Genomic DNA, 14057 nt, shown 5'->3' with positions numbered 1-14057 from the left:
TCTTCCATTAAAACCATGGTAAAAGCTTCATATCGCCTTTCACACATGGAAGTAATATAAATGTAATATCTGTAAAAGAGAGGGGAACCAAGATTTAGTATCTTGCCGATCAAATTACAAATTTTTGTTCTCTATTAGGTAGTTACTCTAAATTGGCATACCACTACACAATCAGGACTGCTCCTCTCCACTTGCACAGAGCTGATCATAGATTTTGTTCCATTGCATCAAAGGAAATATTTTTAGGACGAACTAGCCCCTCGTGATGATGCAACTGGCCCATGAATGAGCTGCGTGCATGTGGGAAACATATCCGTTATTATTTTAACCCAGGGAAGTACAATAAACACTCTGGAATGTCTTTTTATTGGAGGAAAAGTTCGTATACTGCTATCATAGTCTACAAATATACTATCCTAAAAATGTCTAGCTTGATGCTTTGATTTACAGGGGACACAAGTTCCAACATATCTTTTGTTGTTTCTCAGGTATTGATTTTTCAGTTCCAGGGTCAACAAATCAATGAATCAACCAACCAACCAACCAATCAATCAATGAACCAACAAACCAATCAATCAACCAATCATCCAATCAATCAATCTTCATTCTAATGTTGACATATATTTCTGCATCTATTTCTCCATTGAGAGAGATGGACAGACAGCTACTGTAGATAGATCATAATATGGTATTAAGTACACACTACACAGCTCTTACCTGCTCTACGATTCTCTGTGAAATGTCCCTGCAGACTAGTTTTACATACAAGAAAAATTACATGAATTTTTCTGATTTGGATCAATTGGGCTTGGAACATGTCCAACGTGTACAGGCATTACTGGATGAACTAAATAAAGTGGGAGCACACACACCCTCTGGCAGGATATTAGAATAGATCATTACATTCTTTCACTTGTCCCACAGATACAATCATTAAATGTCAGAAGCATCTGCAATAAGTTAGAATACAATATATCCCTCCTCAAGGTTACAACCTGTAAAAGCAATGCAGCTTTTTGACTATGTGTCAATTGTTACGGGTCCATAGTAAACCATGCTCATTGCACCGGCTGTGCCTTCAACCAGAATGTAATCCTTTTAGACAGCAAAGTTTCCTTGAGGCAGATGGTCATTTTAGTATGTATTTTAGGAGTTATGTCATAAAAGGAGCAATTCTTTACAAACAAGTGTAAAACACAGTTCAGCCGACTGGTGACACTGCTCATACAGCTGTTCAAAACTGAAATAATATTTGAAAAAACTCCAGAAACTATTCTTTAAGAGAGGGAAATAACCCATAGCACAACATATCACCTTCTGAGAAATATCACAAGCAATAGATTACAAAATTCCCTTCATTCCAGAATTAGATTAATCTCAAGGAAAGACTACTGTATTATGAATCATGTATTGTAATTTTCTCAAATTGAAATTGCGAGAGCAATAAATATGCTAAAGTCGCCTCTCTCCTCTTCCCCTTTAACTCTTTGAGAGACTAGACCAACATGGATATTTATGTCATGGAGGTGCAGGCTTGGGGCAATTGGAGTGAAGTGAGCATAATGAGGATGTACCACAGCAGAGAGTAATCGCTGACCTCCCCATGTACTCCCCTTGAAAAGCACTGTACTTTTAACGACGCTGCTTCAATATCTATGATAATTGCTTTGCAGGGGCCCCTGTCACCAATTAACACATACTCATTAACATGCTATTTATTCCTCCCTGTGGCATATTACTTTGTTGGGAAGTAAGTAGCTGTAATGGACGTCATAGGTAGGTAGTGGGCACAGTTGTGTGGCTGTCAGAGTACTCTGACCACGAGGGGTCAGCAGTCATGAATGAGCCAGATGCTGACGCAGTTTTGTGCTTTTGGAGGGAAGCGGACCTCGTTTAAAAATAGCCAGATAAAGCGTACTGTAGTGGAAATTATGAGTCTTTACTTTTTCCCACTGACACACTAATGCAGAAAACTTAAAATAAACATCTAATACCAAATTTATACATAAAATACTCTAGGGTGCCTAAGAGTTTTAGATCACATGGGAAAAGAACGCAGGGGTTCCCTGGCAGGTGACCATAAAAGTAACGCATACTGTATATTTGTTGCAGAGACGCAGCTATTAAGATTACTTTTTGAGACCTCATTATAAATGACTGGATTGTTTAAGATCCATGTATGCAAATGAGCAATTTTAAAGACTAATTATGAAGAAATGAGTGGGCGGACAGCTTTGCGTGGCTGGATTCTGTTAAAAAAGAGCATCCCCAATGAGTGCAGTGGGAGGAATAGATAACGCCACCTGACACTAATGACTCATTACTTATTCTCACACTGCTCAGGTTATTGATGATCATAGTAGACTGGGGACTGGAAGTCTGGGTATACCTGTGAGTGTGTGTGTGTGTGTGTGTGTGAGGGAGAGAGAGAGACAGAGTGCGAATGAGCGAGATAGAGACAGAGAGAGAACGAATGAGCGAGAGAGGGAGATAGAGAATGAGAGAGAGATAGAGAGAGGGATAGACAGAGACAGAAAGAACAAATGAGTGAGAGAGGGAGAGAGAGTGGGAGAGAGAGAATGAGTGAAACAGAGAGAGAATGAGAGAGTGAGAGATAGAGAGAGGGACAGATAGAGACAGAGAGAGAATGTCCTTCTCTCTCCCCTCCGAATGAACAGTAGACTTAGTGAGGAATCCCCGGCCAGAGTGCCTGTCTGGCAGTGTGATTTTGGAAATGCCCCGACATGTCCTGCTGTTCCTTCATCTGGACCGCAGCCTGTTCTACAATGTCCCTTGCTGCTGAGGCATGTGTAGCAGTGTGAAGCCCGCCAGGGGGGAACTGGACCTCCCAGTTTTCACAGGACTGCTGTGTGTTCACTGACCAGGTTTGATTTATAAAGAGAGACAGGAGAGAGGGTGTAATCACAGGAGAGAGAAAGTGAGGGCAAGAGAGAGAAGAACAGGATGAGAGATATATGGAACGATCCAACAAAAAAGGAAAATAACAGAAGAAATTGAGAAATTATGGTCTTCAAATTTGTAATTCTTTGTTTTCCAAATTTACTTTGACAACAGGCAGGACTGGCGGGAGACAGGAGAGAACTACCCTGCCCTGAGCATGCTCCAGTCTAAGATCACGACACCGGAACACTACGCACCCACTCATACACCCACTCACACTCACAAACACACGCACACACACACACATATGTACAAACACACACACACACTCACTCACTCACTCACTCACACACGCAGACTCACAAACACACACACACACACACACTCACACCCAGACTCACAAACACACACACGCACACACTCATTCACTCACTTACACATGCACAGACTCACAAACACCCACATACACACATGCACACATACACACACACAGACAAACACACTCACAACCACGCATAAACACATAACACAGAATCACATCCCAAAGACTCAAAAGAAAGTGAATACTTTATTTCAGTGCATTTCATTACTTTTCTTTTTTTGTTTAATTAGTACTGGAAAGTGGATGAGTAAATCTTAGGTTATGAAGAGACCACTGCTGCTCGTTAAGAGCAGTTCTTAACTGCTCTTAATGGCTGGAGTGGAGAAGTTTGTTTGGCTCAAAGTTCTGAGTTCACAGTCCACATTTTAATTAGGAATGAGATCCACAGCACAAGTTCAGCCCTGCCACACGTATACGGGCCCAAGAGCTCGTCACAAGCTGTTTTTTATAAGTCTCCACCCACATTGTGAAAATCAAACCAAAAACATGCTCTGATCTATTATTCAATTACCTTCAACTTTTTAACTTTAACACTCTTCAACTTTAATTCCTCTTCTCCTGTGAAGTACCGCAGAGATCTGTAGAGGTTTCATGATCAGTTCACATTTATTTTTTGTGTCAGTGCTAATGCTAATACTACATGAGTAAGAGAAGAAGAAGTAGAAGCAGAAGAAGTAAACAGCGAGGATAAATAAATACAACAAGATGAAAAAGAGATACAGGTAACAGCATTAAAAGCTCATAAAACAAGTGAAGAAGAACAAGAAGAATAAACAAAATGGTTCTCTTTATAAGAAGAATGTAACAAAATTCTCATCAATTCTCGTAGATTTGAGCAAATTATCACATGTAAATGTTCTGCGCTTTGGTCCTGACATCATAGTTCAATACATCTCAATATTACTTGTATTGGAGTCAAATCTGTGCACTCTGAATGGCTACTAATGGACACCAAATAAATACTCAAAGGCTCAATGATATGATATCTGGACAGTGTGCACATTCTGTGGCTTTCTAAGGAGTGGGATGCCAACTGAATCAGCCTCATGATTAAAAATGTATTTAGGCACATCGTGGAAACTTATTTGGTAACTGACAATCCAAGGTAGAGAAAAACCCATGGAACCAATATACTACTACCCATGAAAGGCATGTTCTGGGTTTAGTGTAATGTTGCTTCATTTCATATCTGTACCTTCCAACACAGTTTGGATGCTACAGATTTTCTTGCAACAGAACACAAAGGTATTTTGATATCATGATTAATAACATTAAAATTGGGCTTATTCATAATCTGTGTACTTTTCAGGTAAAATCTGCCTATAAAGTGTATGTACTCAAATACTGTTACCAAATTCACTGTATATAAAAAACAATAAAATAAAAAAACAACAAAATATAAGCAAATACTGCATATGTATTTTCATTTACAAAAATAAAAGTTATCTGAAATGTTTTCTTGGCAGCATCTCTTTCACCTTGCAGACTCTGTGAGGAAACACAAAGGGTTTAGTCAGTTAGTGCTTTTTGTCCTTATCTGCGTCCTGTATGATAAAGCAACTGAAGTACTGAAGAAAACCGAATGAATCCCAATGACTGAATACATCGTAAGTTGAAATGGTGCCAACGCTGTTGAATTTGATGCTGTCTACTCAAAGTCTAGATTTATTTTCTGTTTGTGACTAACAGAGTAATATGTGCAAATCACACTTAAACTGATAATTCACTGTCTATTATATTATTTCAGTGTTAATGTATGTTTTAGGCACAGGTGGTTCTGTGTGAAAGACATTTACATCAGAAGGTTCTGACGACTTACAGCTTTATAATTGCAGGTGTAGAGAAAAAAGATGCTTGTGGTCTAAAGCAATAAAACACTTCAAGTAATTTCAAAGCATCATCTACAGTACAGTGACATTATGCCTTCAGAGGCTGTACATGTGTATATTACCCAATTATTCTTCAAAAATAATATTTCATCTTACATTTCTATCTTGCTATTCCATGCAACCTGAGGGGGAAAAGGCCAGCACATTATGTTATGTTGTAAAGGCCAGAATATTTATGAATAAAAGCTGTAAATTAATCTGTTCAGATATCCAGACTCTGGATAGACTGCTGTATAAATTGTTTGCTTGATTATGAAAAATTTGGCCTAGATGAATGTAAAATATTCATCTAGTCTCTCCCAATATAGAAGTGTAAAAAGTGTAAAATGAATAGCTCTCTGTGTGTGTGTGTGTGTGTCTGTGAGAGAGAGAGAGCGAGAGAGAGAGAGAGAGAGAGATTTTTCCTACCTGTGATACCTGCCACACACCTCCTCTGACATGCCTGTTTGGTGGAGAATCGGTTGTGATTGCCCCCACAGCCCCCGTACAGGAAGGGCCTGCACTCCCCCGACCGGCTGTGATGGTACCACCGCAGGATGTAGTCAGTGCATGAGCCCTCCACCATGGGCGCCACGCAGGGGTCAGAGGTCAGGTCTGTATGGGGGGAGGAGAGGGCATTCAGCGTGGCTGTGAGCAATACACAAAACGAGAGCCTGCCAAAACCTCGACCTGTCTTCCAGTGTCAGAGTGTTGCAATGCACAAGTTTATTCATAATATCTGTCTTATTCAGTCTGCATATCATTCACTAATGAATCCAATCCGCTGGACACAAACACTGGTCCTGTGCTCCGATGACTCTTTCCCCTCCCCCGCAGAACTGTGCCCCTCCCCCTGGTGAAGCGATGATGTCATGGTTATTACCCGCCCCCCCCTCCTGAGCAGCGTGTTCGTCATTTGGCATTTTACCTGGGAACAGGGCCGGGGGGAGCCGCCTGTACCGCCGCCTCCACTCGCCCCCCCTCCTCTCGCCGCCTGATTGGGCGAAATAAAGGATTCCATTACAATGGAGCTCAGCTCCCACTGGGAGGTGGGGAGGGGCGGGGCCGGATCAGTCAGCTCAACGTGCGGCACAGCGCAGTCCTCTCACGCCTCCCCTCACCATCGCCAGGTCTCGTTAAATGTCAACAAAATGGCTGCCGTACCTTCACTTAGGCATCAACGTCTCTTCTTCGGTAGACGTCTTTCCCCTCTCACAAAGTTAAACTCTTAGGCAGAACTGCAGGGAGGGCTTTTTGGGAAACCATGTCAGGAACTGCATACATGGACTGTGACCATGATACAGTGTACGCATATACAATTTACAGAAGTGATGATGTCAACACTGTCACCTTGGCACAAATAAAACATTTTTCTCACCACAAATTCACATATTTTATCACATACACATATTCTCAAAGAGAGTAACACATGGAGCAGCTCAACACATAAAGCAGTTCATTAGATGTTAATAAGCTGCATTATATCCATGTTTCCAGTGGAATGTCCGAATCATGCCTGCCACCACGTGAGAGACATTAATAAGTGATGACATGAGCTGGTAAGCAAGGTCTAGAATACAAAGTGGATTATGGAAAACTCCCTGCAGAGAATTACAACAGGGCGCCCCTCTAAACTGAACCTCCTGCGTCAAATTCTAAATCAAAACTCCGGTAATAAGGTGCTTGATGAAGTGAGGCTTCAAATGTTTTCCCCCATTAACGGTTTGGATACAGGAGGCCCACTGCTAGCACGGCTTTGATCATGTTGATTTCCACCCAGCACTCCACAGTTTCCATCGAGTGCGAGACTGCCTCAGTGTTCATATGCCTTGCTCTGACATTTCTCTCCCTTTCGTAAAGTTTCCTAAATTAGAACTCCCTGACGGCTTCACCCTAAATGAAATAACGTCATGCTCAGAGGATTATGAGACAGACAGATGGCAAAGGTGAAGCTAATGCCATCTGATGATAACACAATCTGATTAAAGATGATAAAACACATAACAATATAACTAATAAACATGAAAAACCCATTATGCATAATAGAAATACATTTCTGGACATTTATAATTCAGTATTAATTAATAAATGTTATTAAATGTACTAGAAGAAGCAAGGATGGAAAATGCAGCAAAAGGTTATAGTTTATACTACTTAAACTGCCATCTACAAAGTAGCTACAGTACATATTGTAACACTGCATGGAATTCCTCAGTCCTCAATCACAGGATTCATTAATAACATATTTGCTGAAATCGATTCATGTCGGACTGAACACCAACAATGCATTCAATCACGTATAATCATGTATAGGCTTTATTAAACTTTTAAAAGGAGAACGTATCATACATTTTACCAAGACTAACTCCATTAAATATTGCTTGCAGTTCATGTCCTCTGATGAAGATGAAGATCATGTTGGAATTTGGAAGCTCAGATGAAGAACATGCCTATGCACATCTGCACACATTTATAATATCTGTGACATCCATTCATGCATATGAGATTGGACCCACTGTGCAACGTTAAATTAGCATATTACTCCCAATACACACATAAAGACATATCATAACAAACTCACATAGTTATTTCTGTCGTGCTTATTTTATCTTTATTAACAGCATTTGATGTCCAGGTTCAATGCCTCTTAAGCGCTGGAAGGCAGTATTGGTTAGTGAATGCCACTAATACGCTGGGTTCTGATGCCTATGGCCACTTCCTCCTTACTCTCGGGGGAGTCAGCGCTGGCGAGGGCGAGTTCTTGGAGATGATTACACGCAGTCTAATTTAATTTCCAATCAAACCAGAACAGATCTCTCAGAGGGGGGAATGGTTCTGTCAGCATAGTGTATAGAGGCAAGAGAAAGACAAATTGCCACCCTTAACAATATCCCACAGGATATTACCCTCAACAACATCCCACAGGATATAACCTATACCAAAGGTCAACATGATATCACCCTCGGCAATATACTACAGGATATAACCTACACCGATATCAAATAGGTTATCACCCTCAACAATGTCCCAGAGGATATAACCTACACCAATACTCAATGATGCTGATATTGAGAGGAGAATCCATGTGCATGAACAAGGGAAAGTGACTTACCTGTGAGGTTGTTGGAGGCATTGCGGGTTGTTGTGGTTAATTGGGTAGTCGTGACTTCCTCTGCCTCCTTATTCGCGCTGCCCATGTCATCAGAAGGGCTGTGAGGGAGGGCAGGATCTTCCTCCTCATCTTCCTCCATGTCATCTCTTATAATGCTTTCAGCATCCGGGTCCACAGAGTTCACCGTCAGCAGGAAATCTTTACCTGCGACAGCCAAACACAGTCCTTACCCCCATACTACCCACAATAAATACACCCATACTCTCTTTCATCGGCAACCACCCATGTTGTTTATTAAAGTACGTATGTATGGCCACAACTTCACATTTCATTTCATTTCTCACATTTTTGTGACGGGACCGTCCAGAAGTAGCATATGAAAAACAAACAGTGGCATGCACTGATGACTATAGGTATCTATATACATATCAACTAAAGACATCAAATGTGAGAGTCTGAATTCCTGTTGAAAACAAAACCATTGACCATTTCTTTCACGCCTGTTCTTATGAATAAGTTCAGTGGCCCCTGTCTCATCCCATAAGTCCGCAGTGTTTCACACCAGAACATGACAGATGGTGGCCCTCGCAGGGGTCTGTCCACTTCAGTGGGAGTTTTTGAGAAAAAAACGCAGCTGAGACACACATTCTCTCTCAGAAATACACAGACACACACACACATGCTCTGATTAAATGTATTATAGTGCAGACAATGGTGCCAGGCCCTTGTACCTTAAGGGCACATAGACCCTTGTTTTCTTTGCATCTTCACTGCAACGACAGCACTTGGTTTTACCCAGGGCATTAAGCAGAGCTTAATTAAATGGTCAATTCCATTTGGACTACATACTTTCAAAGGAATGATTCCTCTTAAAATATAAGATATGAGGAATATAAGAGGATATGCATCAGAAAACAATGTTTTTGAGGCTATATACGTAAGAGAGTGGAATGACGTCAGCAGATGCTTGGATGTGAAGTTCAGGGAGTGTTAGAAAAATATTAGAGTTTGGGCCCATATCAAAGGGCCAAATTGTGTTTAGTGGCAAAAGGAAATTACACAAAATGTAATGTGCAACTGAAGATCCACCCCTGCAGTAAGATAAATTTACTGCATTTTATTTTTAGTGTGAGTATTGTGCTCGACTTGTATTACATGAGGAAGGCAAGGCACATTCATTTTGTATTATAAAGAAAAGGCTTATTTGTATCTGGTTGAGTCATAAATGTATCATGCAGATTCACACAAATAAGATAAAAAACAAAATTATGATGACGATGACGATGATGATAATATAATAATTATATAAATGATATAATACAACGATGATGATGACAGTGCTATTCTTTGCATTACTCACCGCATTTCTCTGACAGCTCCTTGTTCACTAGCTCCCTCACCTCTTCTACCTGTCAGACAGAGCACACAGAAAGACCCCGATCCCCCGTTTGGCTTGCATCCCACAACACTTCTCTCCTGCTAGCCCCACGCTAATGTCCCATCATCAGCACTGCTCTATTCAACGAGCTAAGCTCATATGAGAGTTCAAGTTACAATGGCAGGTTAAGTGCACATATTGGCCTGGCAGATCAGATATTTGTATTCATTTCTTATTCATTCAAATAAGTTTGAATGAATTGTTTTTCATTATAACCGGGTCGACCCATCAGTCATTTTCACAACTTCATCACAATATTTAAAAACAGCATGTTTCTAGCATTGTGGGACATACAGAACGCATATTTTAGTCAAGTTTATTTAGGCAGTAACAGAGTTACAGAGTTTTAGCCAACTAGAATTTGAGTTAAAAAAACAATGTCTTAAAGTATGACTGATACCATTAATTACTTTTGAAACCCGACTTTTGGTGTTTCAAAGCCTATTAGTGGTTCAATGCACTGTTTAACCATCTGGAGAGAGAACTTACAGACAGTCCTGGATCTCCTTTCTCCCCTTTGGCTCCCTCTGGTCCAAGCTCTCCCTGTAGATGATAACGATTTATCAGTATCCAATTTCAAATCCTTTATGTTGAAAGCACTGTCATCTGATCATGAAAGTTTGAGGCCGCTGCGGAGAGGCTAGTGTCGAGACACCATTTCTTTCAGTCCAAAAGCCCCTGCTGAGACACCAAATGTTGAGTTTCAAGGGTAATAATTGGTGTCAGCTGTGGTCAAAACATTATTTTTGAACTCAAATGTTAATTGAACCAGTAATTTTGAATGGATGCTAAAAGAAACATGCACAAATCTCAGCATGCCTTTCTGTGAACCTAGCTAAAACTGCTAAATTGTTAGCAGGTTAGGAATTTAATAGTGTAGAAGGAGGTACTGATGTACACTGATGAGCATGCTTAATACTAATTGAGATTTATCATGGCATGTTTGAGCAACCGCGGGAAGAAACACAGAGACCTGTGCTGCGTAAAACCTTTACGGCACATTAAAATCAGACTGTTAAAAATGAAGACCAAGTTGGAACCTACAGCAGGTGTTCATTACGACACAATAAATTACACATAAGGTCATTGTGACACAATTCATTATACACAATGTCATAAAGAACCCAAAATCTAACTCTCTTTGGAGTCTAACGACACAATCTCCCTGTTTACAGGGATGTCTCTTCCACAGTGACACTAGCATCTCCTGGAGAGACTTCCTATTTCCCATTCCTGTTTCAGTTGCAGATCTGCATCTATAGGCAGGGGGGTCTGAATGCTTCAAGTTGTCAGAGTGGGCTACAGGGTCTCCACTAGACTTTAATGCTGAAAAGCTTCGGTCTGTAAGGATGTGCCATAGATGAGCCTGCAGACTCTCACACTTTCTCCACTATGTCCTGGGGTTCCAGGAGGACCTCTGTGGCATGGCTTGCTTCGTCCTCTCCTGCCTCTTTCTCCCTGAATAAAACACAAACCTCAGTCTCCACACAAAATATAAGACACACACATAAGTCATCACTTTGATTGAACACACTGCAATACATTTGAAATATGCGTGAAATATAATGACACGGTTTCACAACAAAAGAACATATTGGAATATTTTGAGTTAAAGCAGTAATAATATGTAAATTTGCCAATATATGTAAGGTGATGCAATATATTGAATATATTTTAATATATTTTCAAATATATTGCATTCTGAAAAGGGTTTATAGATATCTAAACAGACCAAGAGCAGAGTAAATATTTGATTATGAACGATTTCTCTGCAAACAAACAAACAAAAGAGTGTAAATTCACAGGCTGCATTCCACAAACTGTGTCTTGATGTCCAACCCCGTATGCTATAAATAAGTGACACAGTGAGGGTTTTTATAGAAAATATTTCTCATTAAAAGTTGGAGGACTCCAATCCAATCAGCATCAAGTGAATATTAATTGTGGTTAAAAGGAGAAATTTGCTTGAGATGTATTCAGAAAGTTGAGATTGCGATCGGTTTAGAAATAGCTCCGTCTCGCAGTGTTAATTAAACCTTCCGCCCCCAGATCGGCTGCTATACTTAGGGACGGTTACGATGGAAATCCTACCAATTACCCAGCATGCACTGTACCCTGGCTGCAATTAAACTCACCGGATCTCCTGCAATTTCTATGTATTTCAGTGTACAATAGCCTTGCCGTCCACCGTGTCAGCAGTGTTGATGTTACAATATGATATGTTTCTCTTTCTTTTTAAGAATGTATTGATCAAAGGTGTCCAGTCAGAGATCTAAAGGCCTGCAGTCAGACCTTGTTAAATAGGACAGTTGATGGTATAGGATATGGGTGCACAAGTCCGATCCTGGAGAGACGACCCGGGTGCTGGTTTTTGTTCCATCCAATTACCTTTTTTTCTGACAGCTCTATAAACTATGCTGGTTCACTCCTGTACTTGAACAGTAAAATCTTTAGGATATACTTGCAGTCTGTGGCTGTGGCTGATGCTTATACAAACGGCACAAAATCCTGAAACGGATCATCCCCGGATGAACACTGATGTATAGACATAAAAGCATTGCAACTCTCAGGCCAGACACTACTGCTGCTGAATCTTTTTCCAGACAACTTTGCCTCTGTTACCCCAGCACAGCTCCACCTGCTTGAGTGGGTTACAGGTTATGCAAGATGCAAAACTGGAAGCTAACAATTTTGGTCTAGGTAAGAGTACCCAGCCTAGAACATGCAGAATGTAAAGTAAGGTAATTATAGTGGACAGTTTATGTCACACAACACTCATGTTCCTAATGCTACCTGGGGGTCCTGATGCAGACTACCCGTTCATGGAACATTAGCCTGCAGGGTTTACCTGATAGGTCAATGAGAGAGGAAGTGAACCTTGACAGGAAGCAGACCACCACCCCTACCTTGGGTCCCCGGTCTCCTTCAGCACCATCCAGACCAGCGGATCCTGGGGCTCCATCAACACCCGGGGTCCCAGCCGCACCCTTAAATCCAGGAAACCCAGCAAACCCAAAATTTCCCTGTAGGGGAGAAGGAACACTGGTGCATGATGGGAATTGTATTACATTAACATTTTAGACATTTGGCAGACACTCTTATTCAAATAGCTTTACATAAAATTACATAAAAATGTATACAGCTGGATACTCAGGTCCCAGGTACAACAGCATCTGGAAATCACACCTACAACCTCAGAGATGCAAGCCCAGGTACCAAACCCTTATATGGAGTTTATGAACTATATTTATTTACTTATGTCCTAAAAGGATAGAAATACATCCCCATACATCGGTATTTCTGTCTGCCCTACAGCCAGAATTAAAGTCACAAATGCAAATGGACTATTTATCCAAGTGAAACTTTTATATAAACTTTTTTTGTTATAAGACATATCTGAGACATGGACGGTGCAGTGGGTAGCACTGCCGCCTCACAGCAAGGAGGTCCTGGGTTCGAATTTGGCCGGGGCCTCTCTGTGTGGAGTTTGCATGTTCTCCCCGTGTCTGTGTGGGTTTCCTCCGGGTAATCCGGTTTCCTCCCACAGTCCAAAGACATGCAGGTTAGGCTGATTGGAGAGTCTAAATTGCCTGTAGGTATGAGTGCGTGTGTGAATTGTGTGTGTGCCCTGCGAAGGACTGGCGACCTGTCCAGGGTGTATTCCTGCCTTTCGCCCAATGTATGCTGGGATAGGCTCCAGCCCCCCTGCGACCCTGTTCAGGATAAGCGGGTTAAGATAATGGATGGATGGATGGAAGACATCTGCACACTATCTGCCCGAGATAACTTACTACATACCATCAGAACAAATAGTGGTTCCTCCATTTTCTACACCTCCACCATACCATAACTTCATGGCATAATCATGGTGTAGGTGATCTTGAGTGTTTAACCCTACCCACCTTCACTCCTTTCTGACCTGGAGCTCCGTCTTCTCCATTCAAGCCTCCATCTCCTTTGTCCCCCTATGCAAGAGACAACAACATCATCTTAGCTGTACATTTAAAAAAGATATGCACTTGTATGTTGCAGAGGGATACTGCAGGGCACAGTTAGCACTGCCTTGGTAGGGGTTTTAACCTGTACTGTGGGGCCACCTAAGCACTGGGATGGTGTCTTAATCAGTTGAGCCACCCAGAAGAACCATCAATGCATTTGAACAGTAAAGGTGTAACACTAAATGCAGAGGCATTGTAAAGCAATTACTTCGTCATCACTGATGATCAGTTAACAATAAAATTCATACAGCTGCTGAAAGAAAAACTGAGAAAACAATAATATGTCATTGTTTCTGAGCTGGCTGCCATATGTTAAAACAAAATGTATTATGGGGTATATTTTATTTGCTGGAAAACC

At 41.1% G+C, this 14057-nt stretch overlaps 1 protein-coding gene across 1 annotated transcript in view; it reads right to left on the bottom strand.

Moving 5' to 3' along the window:
* Positions 1–3450: 3450 nt before the first annotated feature.
* The window catches only part of col7a1l (collagen type VII alpha 1-like), an 88500-nt gene continuing 77893 nt past the window's right edge, over positions 3451–14057 (bottom strand). The window contains exons 102-110 of the mRNA XM_061252619.1: positions 13604–13666; positions 12608–12724; positions 11082–11159; positions 10191–10244; positions 9624–9672; positions 8264–8467; positions 6080–6145; positions 5581–5766; positions 3451–4771 (exon numbers count right to left, since the gene is read on the bottom strand). Coding sequence (XP_061108603.1) covers positions 4758–4771; positions 5581–5766; positions 6080–6145; positions 8264–8467; positions 9624–9672; positions 10191–10244; positions 11082–11159; positions 12608–12724; positions 13604–13666 — 831 coding nt within the window. The 3' untranslated portion in view covers positions 3451–4757. The remainder of the gene's footprint in view (positions 4772–5580; positions 5767–6079; positions 6146–8263; positions 8468–9623; positions 9673–10190; positions 10245–11081; positions 11160–12607; positions 12725–13603; positions 13667–14057) is intronic.

Source organism: Conger conger, chromosome 8, assembly GCF_963514075.1.
Source record: "Conger conger chromosome 8, fConCon1.1, whole genome shotgun sequence".
Taxonomy (NCBI): domain Eukaryota; kingdom Metazoa; phylum Chordata; class Actinopteri; order Anguilliformes; family Congridae; genus Conger; species Conger conger.
The sequence above is the reverse complement of the archived record's forward strand: the minus strand, read 5'-3'. Positions and strand labels throughout refer to the sequence as shown.